Raw genomic sequence first — 22,370 nt, 5'->3', positions numbered from 1 at the left:
TGCAGTTTTTCAAAAATCAAGTACATTGTAAGATTGCTGTGGGTCTTCTTCTTGTATGCCTTCAGCATCAAGTTGTGTGGTATAGTGTCTCTGAACATGTAGGCTAGGTCAGGGGTGTTAGAGGTTGTTGATTTTTACCCACAACAGGTAAAACAGCAGAGCACTAAGGAATGAGCACACACTCCAGTTACAGAGTAGGTAGCAGAGGATGGTTTAGATATTGCAGCTATTTAGAGAAATCACATGGAGATCCTTGTATGACTAAACACTAAATATTTATTGGTTAAATACACTTAGATAGGAAAGACCTATACTTAATCTAAAGGAAAACATAATGGATAGGTAAGGAGAGAGAGAGAGATGTTTCCATCTGCTCTCTAGGAGGAAAGGAAGCATTGTGACTCAGCACAGGAAGTGCTGCAGAGTCAGTTCAGGAGTCATAGAGAAGGGACAGATAGGGAGACCCTTACTCACTGTCTCTACTCCCAATGCCCCTAGTGGTCATTAGGACAGTTGGTGCAAAAGATCAATGCACTGGACGTTCATCTCCAACAAGGGGTGCCCTTCCCCCCGAACTTCCAGGTAGAAGTCCAGGGCCCCTACACAGTTGTGTTGGCAAGTGGACTTGTGAGGGTGTGAGGTGGCAGTAAAATGTCAAATGGCTGTGCAAGGGCACACTAGGTGGCAGTGAGGTGACTGGATGCCTTTTGAACATGGAAGTTCTACATCAGAGGTATTACTGCCCACTATGAGCAACTAAAATACTACCTTGAAACATGGTGATTATGAATATGAAGATCTCACTTAGCAAGCATGGGTAAGAGTCATATATGTTACATTTCTCTTTCCCAGAGTGCCCAGTCAGATATTCCTTTTCAAAAAGCTTGGAAATTCAATAATAAAAAAACTTCGGTTCAAGTTGAGAGTTAAGATGGCTTTTCATTTTACTTGCATTGTAAAAAGCATGGAAATCGCAAATTAAGATGCCCATCTTAACTTCCACGCCATAGAAACTGTATAGACTTTGTGCAGTCCTGGATTTGCTCCTGGCTTTAGAAATGAGACTCCATGCACCCACACTTTGCTTTGTTCTAGGTGCATGCAAGGAACCACTCCGGGGCGGTTCGGTTCAAGTCCAGAGTCATCTGGTCCACATGCCAGTTTATTTCGTACCTTGAATTGGGCTGAACTGGTTTGGCCCAGTTTGGAGATGCTTGCAAAACAGGGTTCCCCTCTTCAAGCACCGAGGGAACCCTACTAGTTTGGAAAAGGGCAGCTGGGGGGTGGGTGGACACCTGACATGTTGTGGTGGTGTGGGCTGGTGTAATATCCATGCTTTTCACAGTGCAAGTGAAAATGCAAAGCCATCTTAACTCTCATCTTGAACCAAACGGTTTAAAAAAAAAACAACAAACACCTGAATAAACACCGCTGGATCTATGGGTATTGCACAAATACACTAAATAAATACAAGCCTTGGTAGCAACTGTTATGATTTTTAAAAATTATTTGAATAAAATGTAAATTGTTCGACCTTCCAGTAATTTTTTCCAGTTTTTGTTTCTTTTAAAAGCCTAACGGTAAACCCCTCCTGTATTCTGCCAAAGACAACCACAGGGGCAGGGCTCTGTTTTTCCCCTGCCAGGAGTCGACACCGACTGGGCGGCACACTTTACCTTTAATACCAAAGGGGAGGGGTCGTATGATCGCAGGAAGAGGATAGAAAACTTGAGCAGGACGACAGTTTTTGCCTTTACCCCTTCATTTGCTTGCAGTCATTTGGCCTATCTCTATGCGCTCCCCCTACTGGTCTGTCTAAGAGCTTGTGAATAGTCCCGCCCCGCCACCTCTTGAGACACAACTCCAGACGTCGCGAAGGACAGGCGGAGCTTTGCTCGGTTAAGGCTGCCCTGCGCATGCGTGAGGGCGAGAGGCTTTTGCAGTCCAAGTCAAGAGGAGTTGCAGCTTTTGCTGCTGGTGCCGCCGTCGTAGTAGCGGCTCTTCCTCCTTTCCCAGCTAGGGCGAGGTAGTAGGTGCCCGCTATGCCGCCACCGCAGCAGCAGGTTCGGCTCCCGGACTGGGACGCGCTGAAGCTCCGCGTGCGGACTCTGATTGGCTCTCACCGGGTCATGATCTTCAGCAAGACCTACTGTCCCTTCTGCAGGAAGGTGAGAGGCAGGGAAGGAGGGGCGGGCGAGCGAGCGAGCGTTGCCTAGGCAACGACCCTGGTGGGGAAGGGAGAGCGGAGGCCGGAGGAAGCCCTGCAGGCCCGCCTCGCTGTCTGAGAGGCGCCCGCTTCTTTTCTTCTGGTGCTGCAAGGGAGGGAGGAGTAATACTAAGGCAAGCAGCCCCCCCCCCCCCGCGCTCTTGTTTATTTTTCTTCAGTGCTTTGACATTAAGCCCCTTAAAGGCGGGCTCAAACGGAGGGTGGGCACAGGTCCCCTCCCTACAGACACGCCTCCCTTCTACAGCCCGTCATCGTCTCGGAGCTGGCACATAACGGGGAAGCGGGTGGGGTTTTTACGGCTCCACACTAAATTCTGGAGCGTTAACACGTGCCTGCCTCTTTGAGTAGCTAAAAATAGGATGTCCTAATGATGATGATGAGATTCGACGGCTCTCTGTCTTGGCAATGCTTATTTAGCCTTGCTTCCGCTCCCCCCCACCCCCCGGTCTTCGATTTGAGCACGAACTGGAAATCTCAAGTTCGTATAAAACCAAAATGTCTTGATCTTTGTATTCCTCTCCCGCCGCCAAATCGCTGCAGCGCGCCTTAAATAATTGGTGTCGGGATTTCTTAACGAATTGCAAATAAGCGTACTTAAAATGGAAGGCCTGCTGAACTGCAGACCTAAACCTGGTGCTTTGGAAGTAAATTTCATTGAAATCAGCGGGATAGCTGAGTAAACATGGCTAGGATCAGGGTGCAAATGCGTTTGCGTTCAAGTACTTTGGTTTATGTTGAACTCTGTTGCTTATATATCACTTTGAGAATATCTGTTGAAAAACTGTTTATATAGAAAAGTAAACAAGACTTCTATTAGAACTCCCAATAGAAATAGAAATATGGAAGGGAAGAATGGGATGCAAAACGCATTGAAAGCTGTATCAAGAAAATAAGAGATTTTCTAGGCATCTCCCCTCCCCCCAAAGGCATAACTCCACTTAAACATAACTCCACTTTAGCAGGAGTGTAATTTGACTGTTAGGAATTTAACCAACTAATCTGTTGTTTGAGCCATCAGAAGTCCTTTAAAATATTCAGAATGGGGAAAGAGAAGATGATGTAATCATAGGGTGGGAAAAATAATGGGAATTAAGTTTGGATTAAGTCTCTTCCTCTCCATTTTTTTCTTTGGTGTGTCTCTCTTAACACCCACTCTGGAACTGTTGGGATAGAGGCTTCCCTGATGGAAGTAAAGTCATTAAGGGCTGGGCAACATGTTGAATTCTGGAACCATATTGTATCCTTGTGGCTACAGCTGATCTGTAGGTGTCTGATTTAAATAAGTGTGTGATTAAAACTTACAATAAAGTTTGTGGAACAATGAATCAGATGATGTGATATCAGAGAAAAAATCTCATTTGTACAGTTTCTAAAGTGTGACTTGAAGTAGGAGTTCTAAAATATTAAAGAAAATTCATGATTAATTGATTTATCAGGAGAAATGATACTTGTAGTTTTGGTAGATCTCACATGCAGTTAGTCTGGCACTAGCTGCATGTTAGCCAGCATGGTGTAGTGGTTAGAGTGTTGGACTAGATAAAAGAGCTTGACTAGCATGTATTCACTTAAGCTTTTTAATTAGAATTGTGATTTTAAATTGTTTTAACTCTTGTCTTAACTTGTTTTATGTTGTAACATAAGAGATGCAAGTTTGGGGCGGTGTACAAATATAATAAATGGCAGAGAAGGAGGAGGTGACTGATCTAACTACTGCAGTACTATTACTTTTCAACAGAAGCTCTCAAAGTGGTTGACATAGAAAAATAAATAAGATGGATCCCTTGTCCAAAAGGGCTCACAATCGGGTGGTGAGGGGTATAAGGTAGATACCAGCAACAGTCACTGGAAAGATGCTGTGCTGGGGTTGGATAGGGACAGTTGCTCTCCCCCTGCTTAATATCCTTAAAAAAAATTCTGTGTGATATTATAGTAGCAACATCAGACCTGTACAGTATCACTTTGCAATAATTTGGCTCATTTGCTTTTCTGATTCACCCATAGGCCAGTCATCTCGGTGGAAAGGTATTGGTTTATTGGGTGTGGTCTAGAGGTAATTGCTGGCTATTATTGTTAGTATGCTTGAAAGAAATATAAAGTGTTTCACTGTTCTGCATTTAAATTGTACTTACACTGTTCAGATTGGGATATCGCTTCTTTTGTTGGATATGATGAGTCAAAGCACCACGGCAGGGATGGTCCACTCACACATAGACTTGCCAGCTTCCTCTTCTAGCATTGGCCTCCAACCCAAAAAGTCCCCCAAGAAAAGAGGCCCCTTAAATAACATTATTTGAAGTGCAAGGGAATGCCTTCAGAAGGAAATCCTAGCCTGTATCTTGTTAATGTTATGCGCAAAATATAACAATTTTCCAATCTCCTTCCCTGGCCCACACACATATTCATGGGAAGTAAGTACCTATATAAGCCAATTCCCCCCAAATATGTCTACAATATTGGAAATATGTTGAGACTTAACATTTGGTAGTCCATAAGATACAAACTGCCCTTGCTGGCCAAGGTAAATGTGAACAGGAAAGCAAACAAACTGCTTTAATTCTTGAGACATGTGGAAGAATAACCACACAATGCTTGACAGAACTCTCTAGTCTTGGCTGGAACATTTATTTATTTATCTGTCATATTGATGGTGTATGCTGGTCTCACCCTTCCTGCAGTAATTCAGGTTGAGAGATAGTGACTAGACACAGTAACCCAGTGAACTGAGTAGAGATTTGAACTCGGGTCTTCCTAGCTCTAGTCCAGCACTCTAACCATTATACTACATTGACTCATTTTATTGTGTATCTGATACATAAAAATCTGTATCCATGCATGTGTATAACAATCTGCAAAATCAACTTAATTTGTGTTACAAAATCCTAATTGACTTATGAAATGGCAACATGGGAGTTGGCCAATTAGACTTGCTGCAGTTTAAAGTAGATAAACTAGTTTAGAGGAACTAAGGTAGATAAACTAGTTTTAAACTGTCTGGAAAAAACTGAAAACTAACAAATCACCAGGGCCGGATGGCATCCATCCAAGAGTCCTCAAAGAACTCAAATGTGAAATTGCCGACCTCCTTGCTAAAATATACATTTTATCCCTGAAATCGGGCTCTGTACAAGAGGCCTGGAGAGTAGCAAATGTAACACCGATTTTCAAAAAGGGATCCGGGGCGATCCGGGAAATTACAGGCCAGTTAGCCTAACGTCCGTTCCAGGCAAATTGATGGAAAGCATCCTCAAGGGTAAAATTGTAAAGCACCTAGAAGAACAGGCCCTGCTGGGAGTGAGCCAGCATGGTTCTGCAAAGGTAAATCTTGCCTCACCAACCTTTTGGAGTTCTTCGAGAGTGTCAACAAGTGTGTGGATCAAGGTGATCCAGCTGACATAGTATACCTGGACTTCCAAAAAGCTTTTGACAAAGTTCCTCATCAAAGACTCCTGAGGAAACCTAGTGGTCATGGGATAAGGGGACAAGTACATGTGTGGATTGCTAACTTGTTGAAAGACAGGAAACAGAGGGTAGGTATAAATGGAGAGTTTTCACAATGGAGGGAAGTAAGAAGTGGGGTCCCCCGGGATCTGTACTGGGACCAGTGCTTTTTAATTTATTCATAAACGATCTAGAAGTAAGGGTAAGCAGCAAGGTGGCCAAATTTGCAGATGATACCAAACTCTTTCGGGTAGTAAAATCCAAAACGGATTGTGAGGAGCTCCAAAAGGATCTCTCCAAACTGGGGGAGTGGGCGACCAAGTGGCAAATGCGGTACAATGTTGGCAAGTGTAAAGTGATACACATTGAGATTAAAAACCCCAACTTCAAGTATACACTGATGGGATCTGAGCTGTCAGTGACTGACCTGGAGAGGTATCTTGGGGTCATGGTGGACAGCTCACTGAAAGTGTTGACTCAATGTGCGGCAGCTGTGAAAAAGGCCAATTCCATGCTAGGGATCATTAGGAATGAGATTGAAAATAAAACTGCTAATATTATAATGCCCTTATACAAAAATATGGTGTGACCACACCTGGAGTACTACATACAATTCTGGTCAGCACATCTAAAAAAGGACATTGTTGAACTGGAAAAGGTGCAGAAGAGGGCAACCAAGATGATCAGTGGCCTGGAGCACCTTCCTTAGGAGGCAAGACTACAACACCTGGGGCTTTTTAGTTTAGAAAAAAGACAACTGTGGGGAGACATGATAGAGGTCTATAAAATCATGCATGGTGTGGAGAAAGTGGAGAGAGAGAAATTCTTCTCCCTCTCCCTTAACACTAGAACCAGGGGTCATCCCATGAAATTTATTGCCAGGAAATCTAGGACCAACAAACGGAAGTACTTTTTCACACAACGCATAATCCACTTGTGGAATTTTCTGCCACAAGATGTGGTGACAGCCAACAACCTGGATGGCTTGAAGAGGGGTTTGGATAATTTCATGGAGGAGAGGTCTAACAACGGCTACTAGTCGGAGGGCTGTGGGCCACCTCTAGCCTCAAAGGCAGGATCCCTCTGAGTACCAGTTGCAGAGGAGTAACAGCAGGAGAGAGAGCATGCCCTCAACTCCTGCCTGTGCCTTCTGGCAGCATCTGGTGGGCCACTGTGCGAAACAGGATGCTGGACTAGATGGGCCTTGGGCCTGATCCAGCAGTGCTGTTCTTAAGTTCTTATGTCCTAAAAGCAGATGCTACAGTACCAGCAAATACTGTAGAAGGTAGACTCAGTTGTATACTGTCAGACTTCATTGTGCAGTACTAAAGCTAGTACAGTTGCTGCTGCTTGGGAAATATTGCTTTGCTAATCTTCAATTCTCTCCCCCCCCACTTTTTTTTTTAAATTAAGCAATTAAATAAATTCATGTTCTGTTCCAGCTTAAGTGAGCATCGATATATTAGCTCTCGCCCCCACACAAAAATTCCCAACTATTCACAATGCATTGTGCTTTTCCCACCATTTGAAGAGTGTTTAAGAGAAGAAGCAAGCTATTATCAATAAGATTAGTCGTGGCTGTTTTTCCATCTTCAGCTGCATTTGTACAGTGTTATTGGTATGTCACTAGGCTTCCTACCAGTCATTTGGGCACCTGCCCTTTCCATGTTGCATGGGACAGTTCCATACTGGGTGGATGAGAGATCACAGTACTGAGTAGACTAAAAAGTTATTTTTCAAAATTTTAACTTCTTAATAACCACTTCCATATTAATATATTATTTAATATGTTAAATAAATACATGTTACATCGTGATTTCATAAGATCAGCAGCATCCTGTTTCACACAGTGGCCCACCAGATGCTTCTAAGAAACCCACAGGTAAGAGGTGAAGGCATGCCTCTGTCCTGCTGTTGCTCCCCACAACTGGTATTTAGAGGCATCTTGCCTCTGGCGTGGGAGGGGGCATATATCCACCAACTAGTAGCCACTGATAGACCTGTCCTCCATGAATTTGTCTAAGCTCCTTTTAAAGCTATTCAAGCTAGTGGCCACCATCACATCCCGTGGCATCGAATTCCATAGATTAATTATGCAGTATATAAAAAAGTACTTCCTCTAGTCGGTCCTAAATTTCCCAGCCTTCATTTTCATGGGATAACCCCTGGTTCTAGTGTTGTGAGAGGGAGCAAAATTTCTTTCTGTCCACTCTCTCTACTCCTTGCATAATTTTATACATCGTTATTAGGTCTCCACATAGTCTCCTCTTTTCTATACTAATAAGCCTCAGATGCTGTAGCCTTGCCTCATAAGGAAGGTGCTCCAGAGCCCTGATCATCTTGGTTGCTCTCTTCTGCATCTTTTCCCTCCCTACAGCATTCTCCTTAAGATAAGGTGACCAGAACTATACACAGTACTCCAAATGTGGCCGCACCATAGATCTGTATAAGTGCATGATAGAATTAGCATTTTTATTTTCAGTCCCATTCCTAATGATTATGGAATTTGCCATTTAAAACTTTTAAAAACTCATTTTAAACTAGTTTAACTTACTCACATCTTTTGAATTGTGACCCTTGATCAAACATGTTGGTTGACATCCAGACTGACTGGGAAGCACTTTTGTTTCCACACAGAGGCAACTTTCTGCAATCCCTTCCCTCATTCCCTCTAGGAAGGGATTCTCAAGGATGTATTTTTTTGGAGGCACAGGCGGCTGCAGAGGGAGGAGGCGATTGGTGAAAGCCATGCCTCCGCTCTGAGCAGAAGCACTCTTCACACACAACTCTTAGTCTGGATGTCTAACACTGAAATAAATTGCTTTTCTATATATTAAAACATGGAGCAACATGGATTTTTGAGGCAAGCATTTTCACTGTGTCAGCAAACTATGAATATTCTGCCAACCAATATTTGTGGGCACCTGGTTTTCCACCTTATGGAAAGACATTTATTTTCCAGCAGTTGTCACGCTTGCTTCCTGAAAGCTCTGTGCAAGGGGCCACAATCAATGTGACCGCTAATTTTTAGCCTACTTTCCAGTATGCTTATGAGATTTTTATTTATTTAACATATTTTTATACTGCCCAAAACGTACGTCTCTGGGTGGTTTACAACAAAGCAAAACAAACAGAAAAGTTAAAACATTACAACAATTAAATTTTTAAAAAATATTTTAAAAGTTTTAATACTATTAAAACAATATTTAATTTAAAACCTGGGTGAACAGACAAAAAGTCTTTAAAGACTTTAAAAGCTGTCAGAGATTGGGAGGCTCTTATTTCAGCAGGGAGCATGTTCCAAAGCCTTGTGGCAGCAGCGGAAAAGGCCCATCCCTGAGTAGCCACCAGACAAGCTGGTGGCAACTGCAGATGGATCTCTCCTGATTATCTCAGTGGCATTCTGATCACCTGGCATTCTGTGTGTGTGTCCGTTTGTGTGTGTTCTCCCCCATCTTTGCAATGCCTGGACCAATATTAACCAAATTGAGTACAGTTGTAGGGACTCATAGGGACACTTCAGTGGCGTAGCTTGTGATGATGTCATCCTTCCCGATCCAAGATGGTGGACACATAAACGTTTGAGGTGTATTGGGTGAACTTGTGAACCGCCTGACTGATTTGAACCAAATTTGCTACATCTATAGGGGAACGTGGGGAAACCACAATGGCATAGTCTGTGATGATGTCATCCACCAAAGTTCATGATAGTGGACACGTAAACTTTTGAGGCGCAAATAGGCTAACTTGTAGCTCTTGATTTCAACCAGATTTAGTCCAGTTGTAGAGATAGTGAAAGGAAAGTGTGCAGATTAGATCTTACTAGAACAACTTGTTTTTGTCTGTGAGCGGAATGAATTTTGTTCTGGGCAACAATATCAACGCAGTGTGTGTGCATGTGCATTCAGAGCAGGGCCTTCCTGATTCAGTCTGAGCAGGATCTGAAATTGACTGAGCAGACATCCAAAAACTTGTGAGCATGCACATACCTTAGAGGGAACACTGCCCACAATCCAGCATACCTAATTCTGTACTGGAAATTAGATCACTCATTTGAAGACAAGGAATGCAATATTGTACTTGTTTGTGAGTGCAGAACCAGACACAAACACTTTTGCTCACATTCTATGTAGCATTGTTGGGGTAGGGAGAAGCATGGCTGCAAAAATGTCTTGGAGCTGAGCCCAGAAAGTTGCCAAGTCTGCAGATACACATGGAGAGAAGGGGGAGAGCAATGTTTTTACTGCTGTCTCCTCCCTTGGGTTCTTGCAGCCCTCAGGGATCTATTTCTGAAGCCAGAATGTTATATTGCAGGGAGGAGAGAGCAATAAAAAAACTGCTCTACCTTCTCCTTCCATGTGCATCTGCCTGCTTAGCAAGTCTCTGGATTGAGCTTCTGGACAATATTCTTGCAGCCCCTCTGCTGCCCACCGGAGATCCTGTTTTTCAGTTTGTATATGTGTCATTTTCAAGAATGGCAGTATTGCCATTTGCTTCCTTTGTTGATTCGGGCATCTAGTCAAGCCTGTTCAAAGCCATCCTCAGTACTTCCCATATTAGTTAAGACTAGAGAGCATGTACATGGTATAGGAGAACGATTGTGTGCTCCTTAGTGAAACACCTGACCCAAATTTCAAAGCACGTCCAACATGTAAGAGATTGCATGATCTGCATATTGCACTGGTCAACAAGAAAAGTTGTAAAGCTTATGATAGAAGTCAGTGTTCTTACTCCAACATTGTCTTTAGCAATTCACAGCCTACATGCATGGGCTAGGTATGATCACCATCTTTGGGAATAGTTATAACAAAGTTCTCAACTATCAGCGGAAGACTTTAAAAAGAGATTCTCTGAGCTCTTTGAAGTCTGCATATTTAAACACGCAGCAAACTGGCACAAAAACATTTTAATGGACTGTGAATTTAAGAATTTATCTGGGAGCTGCCCTTTAAGGGGGTGGGTTTTAGTTTACAAACCAGGGTGGATTTGATTTAAATCAAACTGATTTAAATCACGATTTAAATCACTAGCAGGGTGGATAAAAATAAAAAAAATCCGATTTAAATCAAAAAAATCGGATTTTTTTGATTTAAATCGGATTTTTTTATTTAAATCGGATTTTTTTGATTTTTATCCACCCTGCTAGTGATTTAAATCGTGATTTAAATCAGTTTGATTTAAATCAAATCCACCCTCTTACAAACTGATGAGACTTTAGAGATGCTCAAGAAATCTCAGTTTACAGCAAAAACCTTTGGTCCACTTACTAAACGTGTACACTCTGTATTGATCCACTTTTAGTGATAAGTGTTTGTTTGGAGCATCCATGACATTCAACAAAGATCAACCTTATGCAGTGGCATTGCACACAGCACTAGTCACCTTTGCATGTCAAAGAACAAAGCCTTTGCAACTGTGCTTTCTCTGCTCTTTCATCTACCCAAAGATTCTCAGTCCAAAAGTCTAGTAATCCCAGAAATGATACTATCATTTCTTCAGTGGTGGTGGTGGTGGTTGTATTGCAACCATCGGTACAGATAACATTGGACACTGATTGATTGATTGATTGATTGATTGGACACTTCATTCATTGGTTGTTGAGCCCTCTATCGGGATTACAGTGGTAGTGGGCCTTTGGTCATGAGAAGAAAGCAATCTCTATTTAAATATCTGGAACTGCTGGTGATTTAAAATCAATGCATCTTTCCTTCCCATGTTGTGGAGCAAGGTAGTCCAAGCTACAATACCATAGCAGTATCTTACCTCAACAAGCAAGGAGGAATGGTTTCCAGGTCCCTCTGCAAGTTAATAATTGTACAGTGGAACCGATGCATATACCACAATGGCAATACACATTCAAGAGGTAGATAATATTCAAGTGGCTTTTCTGAGCAGACACTTGAGCCTTCCTCAGTCTCATGAGTGCAGCATGTCATGAACTCACCTTTGCCCAATATTTAGGAGGTGGGGATTCCCATCAATATCCCCCTCTCCTTCAAAAGTTATCAAAAAATTGGATCAGTACTGTTTGAAATTGGGATGCCTTTTTCATAAAGTGAAAAGGAACACTGTTTTACCTTTCCACACCATTTCCTTTGATCCAAAATGATGTCATAGGAAACTGACTGTATTCTTCTCCCTCCATAGTGGTGGAGATGATGCTGGTTTCCTATTCTGAGTCTGTTTCAAGGTCAGTTCATCAGAGTTCAGAGGTCTCAATTTCTTCTATTGCAGAATACTTCACCACATGCTCACTCTGGATGGCAGCTTGGATAATTCAACCCAAACTGCACATCATGATGTGCTGACAGACATTTAACATACCAGGAAACAATCTACAAGGGAGTATAGAAATGAAAATACTTTGTCTTATGTAGGAGAGCATCACTTTCCCCCAGAATCTACTTAAATGCATCTGATTCTATTATACTTGGCATCTTGAAAAGCACTGGGTTTCTCTAACTCAGCAGTGATTAAGGTACACCTTACAGTCATCTCTGCAACTTCATAGATTTCTTACTAATGGGAAAAGGTTATTCACTCATTTTCAGAAACGTTTAGTTGCTGGTTGCTGATGATGTTAAAACAAAACATAGCCAATTAGTGATCCAAATGGATATGCACTCGTCTCGCATCGTTTTTCACTCGTCACTGTCAAGTAGACTAGTGGATTTCCTGTGCCCTGGTTAAACTGTTTTTGAATTGTGTTAAACTGTTTTATATTGGTTTGGGTTTTCTTTTTTATTGTCTCCATTTATTGTCTCTGAACTGCCCAGAGCAGATAGATGGGTCAGAATAAAAATATAATAATAAAAATTTCCTCTTGGGGGTGTCTCCCAAGAAGGAACTTTCTTCTGGGCTGTCAACCAAAGAAACACTGCTGCTCTCAGCTTTATAAGCAATGGAGGAGCTGGGTGATCGTCTGCTTCTGTTTGCCTGTCTACTTCCCTGTGCCTTGGGGACTGAGCAGCTCTTTGGAACTGCTTTAAGTTCCCACAATGATTCTTCTTTTGAATTTTGGATTTATTTCCAAGCAGAGTCCAAAGAATCAAGTGAGAAAAGTGTGAAAATACTGATTCCCTTTGCAGCATCCTACTTGTGTGAATCGAAGTTTTCAGCAATTGCCACTATAAAGAGCAAATATAGGTCAAAACATGAAGCCCAAAATTAGATTGGCAGTCTCAAACATAAACTCCAGAATTGAAAAACTAAGCAGGAGCAAGGAATCTCATCCCTTTCATTAGGAACAAAGGAAACTGCCATATACTGAGTCAGACCATTGGTCTATCTAGCTGAGTATTGTCTTCACAGACTGGCAGCGGCTGCTCCAAGGTTGCAGGCAGGAATCTCAGCCCTATCTTGGAGAAGCCAGGGAGGGAACTTGAAACCTTCTGCTCTTCCCAGAGCGGCTTCATCCCCTGAGGGGAATATCTTGCAGTGCTCACACATCAAGTCTCCCATTCATATGCAACCAGGGCAGACCCTGCATAGCTATGGGGACAAGTCATGCTTGCTACCACAAGACCAGCTCTAAATGTGCATTACAGGTGACCCCTGGTTATCTGCAGTCCCAGCACAGGTGGTAAATGTGCATTACAGGTGGCCCCTGGTTATCTGCAGTCCCAGCACCTGCGGTTTCACATATCTGCGGTCGGGCAATGTAGACCTGACCTTGTGACACGGTTTGAAAAATAGTGAAAACTTGCCTATCCACAGTTCCTGGGTGGCTGGGACTGACCTCTGAGGTCATTTCCGGCCACCATTTTGCTGAGCTGTTCTGTGGCTCTTGTTTTAAAAAAACAACACCCCCCCCCACCAACTTTTCCTGCTACTTTTTTTTGTGGAAAATCGCCAGAGTATGGGGTGGCATTGCTGGAGACCTGGAGAGGATGGTACAGCACTTTATTTGGCTTATTTCTGCCTTTTAAAAGTCTTTTTCCCCTCCAGAAACCTAACCCCCCATTTCCCATCACCTCAAGTTTTAGTTAACCAAGGTTTTGTTATCTGTGGTTGTAGCAAGAACAGAACTCCTGCGGATAAGGACCACTTGACTTTATCTCTGCTTAATCAAATCGGTATCTTTAATCATGACCAGGATAGAGTCTCATAACTTCATATATAATTTTAGGTGGTCACCGTGTCAAAAGGTTTGAGAAGCCCTGCTGTAAGAGCTAACATAGCTTGGATTTCCTTCTTTACATTCTTTATGATAACATGTAGCATCTGATTGCAGGACTTATGATTAGGACAGAAACCTTGTGATAGCTGCAAGCCATATCTGGCTTTGGCAACTCTGTTACCCTAGTGTGTGCTAGATTGCTTGATCCCTATTTGTTATTGGAGTTCAGGAAAATACATCCAGCGATAGATAAAAAAGTTTAAAATTCCGAAAGCCAAAACCGCAGTTTCTGATTATTTCGTAACTTATACTATTTTGATAATATTGCAGATAATACTGATTGTAACAGCTACTTAACATAGGGATAAACTTAATGTTGAGAATTTGAATTGGATTAAGGGAATGATTGGGTATTTTGTCAATTACCTAATCTCACCTGAAACTGTTTTAACTACCAGCTCCTGGTTAAAAGCTGTTTAAAATGTGAATATTGGCAAGTCTTATGGAGAACTTAGGATATGAACCAACTACCTTTATAAAAAATGTACTGATAATTACATCTGCGCTAGACTTTCAAAGGACAATATTTTAAGTAGAAACTTCCTGGGCTCTGACACCGTGCTTGTCAGTATACTGTCTGAAGTGACTAAAACACTTCCCTTAGTGAACTAACCTTATCTTTTCACATTGTATTTGGATACTTTTTTCATTCTGCTCAATTTTCATAGATTCAGTAGATTCAGTCCTGTTATGACACTTTTTAGCAATCTAACCAAGATTAAAAAAATCATTCTGTACTTGTTAGTCTTCCTCTCTTGATGCTAAACTTTGTTTTATAATGTGAAAATAAGGAACTCCTCACATTTTATGTAGCCTTTCAGGTTGTTTCTATGAAGAGTATTTGTGTACTATAAACGTGGATAATGGCATGTAACTTCAAGTGTTATAACTCTAGTAGATACACAACACAGATTTAGAACTTATATCTGCTAAAATGTGAGGTGCAATGCATTTTAGTTGGGCCAGTGAGACTGTACCAGTACCCAGTGTTTAAGGCAACTTATTTGCATTTCTTACTTGTTTAAGAGGTTGCTTGATGCAGTTTCATCCTAGCTGCATGCATAAATCACAGAAACCAGATAAAATTGTAGCAGCTTGCTGTAGACTAATGTAGATAAGTATTCTTTTCCAAACTCGTGCAAATACTTTTGATCAAATTAAAATTGAAATGTGAATCTTTTTTTTACAATTTCTTATCAAGTAAACTAGCAAGCATCCACGCAAGGTACCTTTTTAAATTGCTAGCACTTCCTGTTCATCTGCAGTTTAATTGTATTCCATAAGAACTAAAAATTCGCCATAGTTCCAAGAGTAATAATGGTTGAGTTTTATACCTTCTCATAGATGTATATCCTTTTTTGTTTTTTTGGCAGGTAAAAGATCTTTTTCATTCTCTAGGAGTAGAATGCAGTGTTCTGGAACTTGACAAAACTGGTAAGTTAAAATGCCAACCTATGTAGAAGACATGTAATCTCTTCTCCAAACTCTCACTCTCTCCAATCCCAGATCCCTTCTGACAGTATAGTATTGACCAAAGACCTCTTTAGGCCTGCGTAAAAAAAATAAATGGTATGTGCTAACCCTTCTTATGCACTGAATTGTTGGGTCTTAAACCTAGCTTTCCTTTGGTGGTGGGAGAGTGGGGAAAGCTTGTGATAAGAGTGTTATTTATGAGAACAAGTGTATATGCTACCTTTCTCCAAATGCTTGCTTAATAACTTATTAGTGCTAGGCCTAATGCATAAGTAACTTTCAAGAAGAAAGTTACTGAGTTATTGGCAAGAGTACTGAATTCTAGTACTGATTGTCTTGTCTCTTCTGTACTGAATCTATTTATACTGAGTGTGAGCTTTTTACAACACAATCCTATTTATGTGTACTCGGAGGTTCTGCTGTGTTCAGTAGGATTTACTCCCAGGAAAATGTGCATAGAATTGCAGTCTTAGTTGAATAGGACTTTCACACAGAATGAAAAGTAACTTTCAAGTAAGCTGAAAGCTTATTTTATCCCTTCACCAACATAAGAGAATGTCTTCTTCATTATGAGCCCCACCGCTCATTGAGGTCATCCAGAGAGATCCGTCTCCAGTTGCCGTCAGCTCTGCTGGTGGCCACACAGGGACGGACTTTCTCGGTTGCTGCCCCAAGACTTGTGGAATGCGCTCCGTACTGAGATACGATCCTCCCCATCTCTAACGATTTTTAAAAAGCATTTGAAAACCCACCTCTTCACCCAAACTTTTTCAGTTCTTTAAAATCTTAAGGTTTTAATTTGTAGGTAATTTTTAAATTCTTAAATTGTTTTAAGTTTTTGTATATATTTTAACTTGTCTTATGTTTTATGCTATTGTTAACCGCCCAGAGACGAAAGTTTGGGGCGGTGTACAAATTTGATAGATAGATTAAATAAATAAATAAGCTGACCAAATTAAATGTTTCTTCTTACCTCTTTTGAACATTCTGGGACCATTACTACAACAGCCATTAATATTTGGTTCTTGCAGTCTTAAACAACATATCCAATGCTCAAAGTATTACATTTTGATTCACTTTCCTCTCTTCTCATAAATCGTTGGGAGCTTTGAAGGAAACTAAAGACCATATTTCCATATTACAAATACTTATACTTTGCAACAAAAGTTCCCAAAGCTGTTTATATAGTATAGATATAAATAGATACATTAAATAAAATGGCCCCCTGTCCCCAGAGGGTTCACAGTCTAAAAAAGGAACATAAAAAAAGGAACACCAGCAATAACCATGCTGTGCTGGGGATGGATAGGGCCAGTTGTTCTCCCCCTGCTAAATAAAGAGAATCACCACTTTAAAAAGGTGCTTCTGCTCAGTTAGGGGATCGCTTTCTGTAGAGCTACAGAATCAACATAACTACTTGTTCACGATCTTCAAATGCTATATTCCTTCTAGACTATTTTAAGACATGATAGTGTCTTGAACTCATACGGCTTTATTTTTCTTGCTTATGAGCTTCCTTGGGGACTCAGTTTATATTTTTAAAGGAGCTAGAATTTTAAAAAATGGAATATTGTATGGGAAAAACAGCTGAAATTGATTCTGTTCTGTAGATGTGCTTTACGTAAATCAGCATAGAGAAAAGCCAAGTGGTTGGGACAAGCAAGGTCTTGTCTCTTATAAAAATTCTTGTTGCAATGACTAAATGAGAGGCTTGACAAAACACTCTGACTGCATCTGTACACCCAAGGCTCTTGGCTCCATATATAAGTGTGTTATCAGTTTGTAACCAGATTGTTTGTTTTTTGCTTCATCCCAGGAAAGGTTCCACTGCCTGAGACTCACTTGGTAGATGTTGCAGTAGCAATGTACTTCATCAACTAGCCTACTTATTTCCTTCTCAAGATGCATTGCATTACAAATACTGTATTAGAATGCTACATTTGTTTTTACAAAATTCCTAGATTCCTCTTAGTCATATGCAAATGACTAATCTTGAACATCTATGAAAATTAGTAGACTTTTGTGTGGAGTCTTAGAGTTATGATTTTGCCATAGTCCTGTAATACAAGTATTGGGCTCAGCATTATCTAAAATCCACTCAGTTCTACATGCTTTCTTATGAAGCTTTAACACTTGTTGTAACTGGAAGAATACTGTCTTGTAAAGCATATTAATTATCAAAGTTGTAATTGGTCAAATGTGTGGATTTCAGCTCTTGATTTGAACACGACCTACTCAGTGACATAGGTTTTCCAGGGGAAAAAATTCCAGTGCCTTAAATTGAATGGGGTCCAATTTAGCATGTTTGACTTAGGTTTAGCAAACAGTTTTTTTAAAGTCACTAGCTATACCTCATTTAAAATGATCTTGAATGGCTTTCCAGTAGTAAAAAATATTTGACAAGAGGGTTAGGGGAAAATAAAACTGGCCTTAATGCAACATTTAAAACTTTGAAATTAATTTTTAGAATGTAGATATTTAAGTCCTGATAACTTTAAGCATACACTTCCTTGCATTGTTAGAACTTTAAAGGGGGTGGGGAATTAAGCATGCCAAAAGTGTAGTATAGTGGTTAGAGTGTTGGACTAGGACCAGGGAGACCAGAGTTCAAATCCCCACTCAGCCCTGAAATTCACTAGGTGACTCTAGGCCAGTCACACATCTCTCAGCCTAGCCTACCTCACAGGGTTGTTGTGAGGACAAACATGGTCATGTACACCGCTCTGGGTTCTTTGGAGGAAGATTGGGATATAAATGTAATAAATAAATAAAAGAGCTATACATGCATATTTCCTAGGAAGTATCACCTGAAAAAAGTTTACATAACTTTGAAACTGCCTAGTTTGACTAATATGGTATCCATTCATTATGTTTCTTATTAATTTCTGAAAATAGTGCATTTTTTAGAAATGGAAAATTTTAGAAATGGAAAATGTTCCATTCCACATTATTGCTAAGGATTTACCATATTAAAAGCAGCTCTTAAGGATAGTTAATATTCTCGGACTTATTCTGAACCCATATTTTACAGTTGTAAATATAATTTTCCTCCTTGTCTCTAGATGACGGACCAAGTATTCAGGAAGTATTACTAGAATTGACAGGTCAGAGAACTGTCCCCAATGTTTTTGTAAATGGAACACATGTGGGTGGATGTGATCAAACTTTTCAGGTAATCCTGCACTTCTTCCTCCTTAGCATGAAAACAATTTATAATAAGCTTGTGACTTGGATTTTGTAACAAGCTTATCCAATCAATATCACTTTCGCAACTTTTGGTTATACAATACAGTACTGAACTTTTGTAACTTGATTACAGCTCTAGCATCATATATGATGGTACAGAGTAAAGAGGGACTTTTTTTCACCTGAATTGTTCTCATTAGAAGGTAGGATTGGGGTTCCAACCCTACCTTCCAACTTTCCTAGCATCTCCACTTCTGAAATCATCATAGTCAGATTCTGTGTGTGTATACTTGGAAATAGATCCCACTGAGTTCAGTGGTAACTACACTCACGTTAATATGCACATAGGATTGTGGTGGTAGCTACAGCACCCACTTCAGTAAGCATTGAGATGGAGCAGGGTTGACTGTTGGGTCAGTTGCAATGGGGAAAACACAGACCTGTCTAAACATGGTTAGTAAACTAAATAAATGTGTTATATCCCAAGTTTAATGTGTCTTTTGTTCTGTGCAGGCTTACCATAGTGGGTTATTGCAAAAGCTTTTAGGAGCTGGCAAGGATGAAGAAATGGAACCCTATGACTATGACTTAATTGTGATTGGTGGTGGTTCTGGTGGACTTGCATGTTCCAAGGTATGAACTTTGCTTGGCACTTATTTGTATACAGAACTTCGTATGCCTCTTATTTATTTATTAAAGTAGTTATACCCCACCTCACCAGGACACTACTCCTTGGGGCTCACAACATAATAAAAAGATACAATGTAAAATAAGACTAATAAAGTTAACCAAATTTAAGTTAAATAATTTAGACGAAGCTAAAACCACATTTAAAACTAGGGTTTTTTTTAAAAAAAGTTTCAAATTAAGTTATTTATAAAGCTAAAAATTGAGAACTCCAAAAACTAAAGAACCTTCCAGATATAAACAGAGATGGAAGATTTAAAAGTCCTTCTAAAAAGATGTTTTCCATTGTTTTTTTAAAAACACTGGAGGGAGCATGGTGAAGCTCTTCAGGGATGGCATTCCAAAGCCGAGGGGCCACAACCGTAAAGGCCCTGTATCTACTCCCCTCCAACTGCATCTCTGTTATTGGCAGGGCCGTGAGCAGGGCCTGAGATGCTGAGTGGGGGGCCCTGGCACATTCATATGGGTGAATGTGGTCCAACAGTTACTCCGGCCCCAAGCTGTGAAGAGCTTTAAAAGTCAAGACCATCACCTTGAATCAAGCCTGGAAATGGACTGGTAACTAATGAAGCTGCCAGAGGATGGATGTGACACTTGTGAAGTGACTTGAGCCCATGAGCATCCTTGTGGCAGCATTCTGGACCAGCTGAAGATTGCGTACTATCTTTAAGGGCAGCCCCATTAGAGCACATTACAGTAGTCCAATCTGGATGTTATCAATGCATGAGTGACTGAGGTCAGGTCCAACTTCACCAAGTAGGGTCGCAGCTGGTGTACCAGTTGTAGTTGGTAAAAGGCGGTTCTGCACACCGCCGTCACCTGTGCCTCCAAGGACAGCGTCTGGTCCAGAAACACCCCCAAGCTGCAGACTTTGTCTTTGAGAGGCAGCGTGACCCCATCCAAGACCAGATTTACCTCGCCACTCGGATGATCAGTATTATCCACCCAGAGCACTTCCGTCTTATCTGGATTGAGTTTCAGCTTGTTTCCCCCCCATCCAGTCCAGAACAGCCTCCAAGCCCCGGTTCAGAGCATCCACTGCCTACCTGTTGTCTGCTGACTTAGAAGATAGGTAGAGCTGGATGTCATCAGCATCGTGATGGCACCACAGCCCACACCCACGGATGACCTCTTCCAGAGGTTTCATGTAGATCTTAAATGGCATAGGGGACAGAATAGATCCCTGCGGCACCCCAAAGGCCAAGTGGTAGAGCAGGCATCTCCCAGCACCACCTTCTGAGTAAGACTATCCAGGTAGGTGCAGAGCCACATATAACCATGCCCCCAAGTCCTAACCTGGTCAGACATCCCAGAAGGATACCATGGTCGATGGTATCGAAAGCCACTGAGAGGCTCAGGAGAATCAATGAGAGTCACACTTCCTTTGTGTCTTTCCCGGTGTAGGTCATCCACCAGGGTGGCCAAGGCAGTTTCTGTCCTGTATCCTGGTTGGAAGCCAGACTGGAAAGGATCTAAGTAATCAGATTCATCCAGGGCTGCCTGGAGCTGAGATGCCTCCACACTTACCCTTTTTAAAAACTACTATTGGGATGTTGTTCCGTTTACCATGTGGCAGTTTGTCAGCAATGAGTTGGATCCTAAGATATGACAGTGAAAGGATGTTTATGCAAGTGAATTTATCTCTTCCAGAAATGGTTTCTGAGGGTTAGGGGATCTGGTGGGATGGAGTGCAGGGAGCTGTTTGGAATTCCCTTAAAACTGAGTGCAAATGGCTTCCCATAAATGGAAGGCAGCTGTGGAGAAGAGGGTTTAGGAAGCTAGTCTGCATGAACTTCTACCAGCAGATCTTAGGATGCAACCCACTATTCTGTACTGGAGTAAAACTACAGTACAAAGGAAAAACTGCTTAAAGCTCTCATCCTCAACAAAAGGCGGAAGAAGCTCTCGGGAAAATGTTTGAGAGTTTTCTCCTAGCAGACAAGAAGAAGAGAATATTTGCATGTACCAACTGACTATAAGTAGTGTGAACTAGATAAATAAATATTGTCAGTAGGATCTACATTCTGATTGCCCAATGCATAACTTGTACAAAGGATGTTTTAGTGGGCTTCTTAAAGGAAATGATAATAGATTTGCTAGCATGGGTTGTGTGCTCTAGAATTCATTGGCCTGGTTCACACAATCATTCAAACCTAGTTTTAATGTGGGTACCAATATTAGCATGATTGTATGAACCCATACAAAGTTAGAAATCTCAGGTTTCTCTCAAGCCATAAGCTACCTTGCCATGGGTTCACACAGTCATGCTAATGCTGGTTATCAACTTGAAACATAAATGTGAATGATTGTGTGAACCAGGCCTTAGAAGGGATCATATCTTTCAATGTTGGCCTGTGAATTAAACCTACTCATTGGGGCCAGTTCAGACATAATGTAGAATCATGGTCTGTCTTGGCAAGTTTTATAGTTTATAGGTGTTAAAGTGACTGAGGGGAGGCAGTCTTGTTTGGGAGTTAAGCTAGGAGTTGCTGAGGAGTTGAGTAGCAAGCAGAGAGCTCTGAAGGAGCTTATGCTGAACTTGCCCACTCCCTTCCAAATTAAGACCTATGATTGGGGAGCAGTGGGTGGGGGTGAAGCCTTGCTAACAGCAGGGCAGAACAAAGCAGACTGAGATTGTGTTGGGACTTTTTTGGAGGGAAGGGACAGGACAAACCAACCGTGATACAGTGAAACATCTGAGATTGGGTGTTTATCTGTGATTCTCCTCAGCATGGCCAGGGAGTGAGTGAGAGAAATGCATCTTGCACAGAATGTGTATGTGGGTGGGTAGGTAGATAGGTAACGGAGACCTGGAAACATTGAACCTGGCAAAATAACCAAGACATAGAAAAGATTAAAATGAAATTTGTCTTTATTCTATGAAAAGAAGATAAATTGGCTGCTAAATCCTTTTGATATTCACTATACTGAACTGTTTGTGTGCATGGGTTTTGGATATTTATATTGTGTTAGTGGGATTTGGTAGTATTTTGTGTGTGTGTGTTTGTGTGTTTAAAGGATATGCAAAAATGGTGTGTGTTAGAAGAAAATGAGGCTCTCCACATGAGCAGTGTGGAGAGCCAGAAGGGGTTTGGCAAGGAGAGCAGGCTTGACCTGCTCTTTCTGCACACAAGCATTCAGCCCTCCCTTGGCGGCCGTCTGGCCCCTGGAAGTCCCCGC

General features: G+C 41.3%; 1 protein-coding gene across 4 annotated transcripts in view; it reads left to right on the top strand.

Annotated features, from left to right (window-relative positions):
* Positions 1 to 1,853: 1,853 nt before the first annotated feature.
* Positions 1,854 to 22,370, top strand: part of TXNRD3 (thioredoxin reductase 3) — a 56,388-nt gene continuing 35,871 nt past the window's right edge. Inside the window, exons 1-4 of one of the 4 annotated variants that reach the window (XM_053289903.1) lie at positions 1,854 to 2,168; positions 15,218 to 15,278; positions 18,380 to 18,489; positions 19,017 to 19,136. In XM_053289903.1, coding sequence (XP_053145878.1) covers positions 2,043 to 2,168; positions 15,218 to 15,278; positions 18,380 to 18,489; positions 19,017 to 19,136 — 417 coding nt within the window. In that variant the 5' untranslated portion in view covers positions 1,854 to 2,042. The other 3 variants (XM_053289906.1, XM_053289904.1, XM_053289905.1) reach the window with 3 other exon arrangements.

The sequence above is a fragment of the Hemicordylus capensis genome, chromosome 2, assembly GCF_027244095.1.
Source record: "Hemicordylus capensis ecotype Gifberg chromosome 2, rHemCap1.1.pri, whole genome shotgun sequence".
Lineage (NCBI taxonomy): Eukaryota > Metazoa > Chordata > Lepidosauria > Squamata > Cordylidae > Hemicordylus > Hemicordylus capensis.
This window is presented reverse-complemented; position numbering and strand designations above follow the sequence as displayed.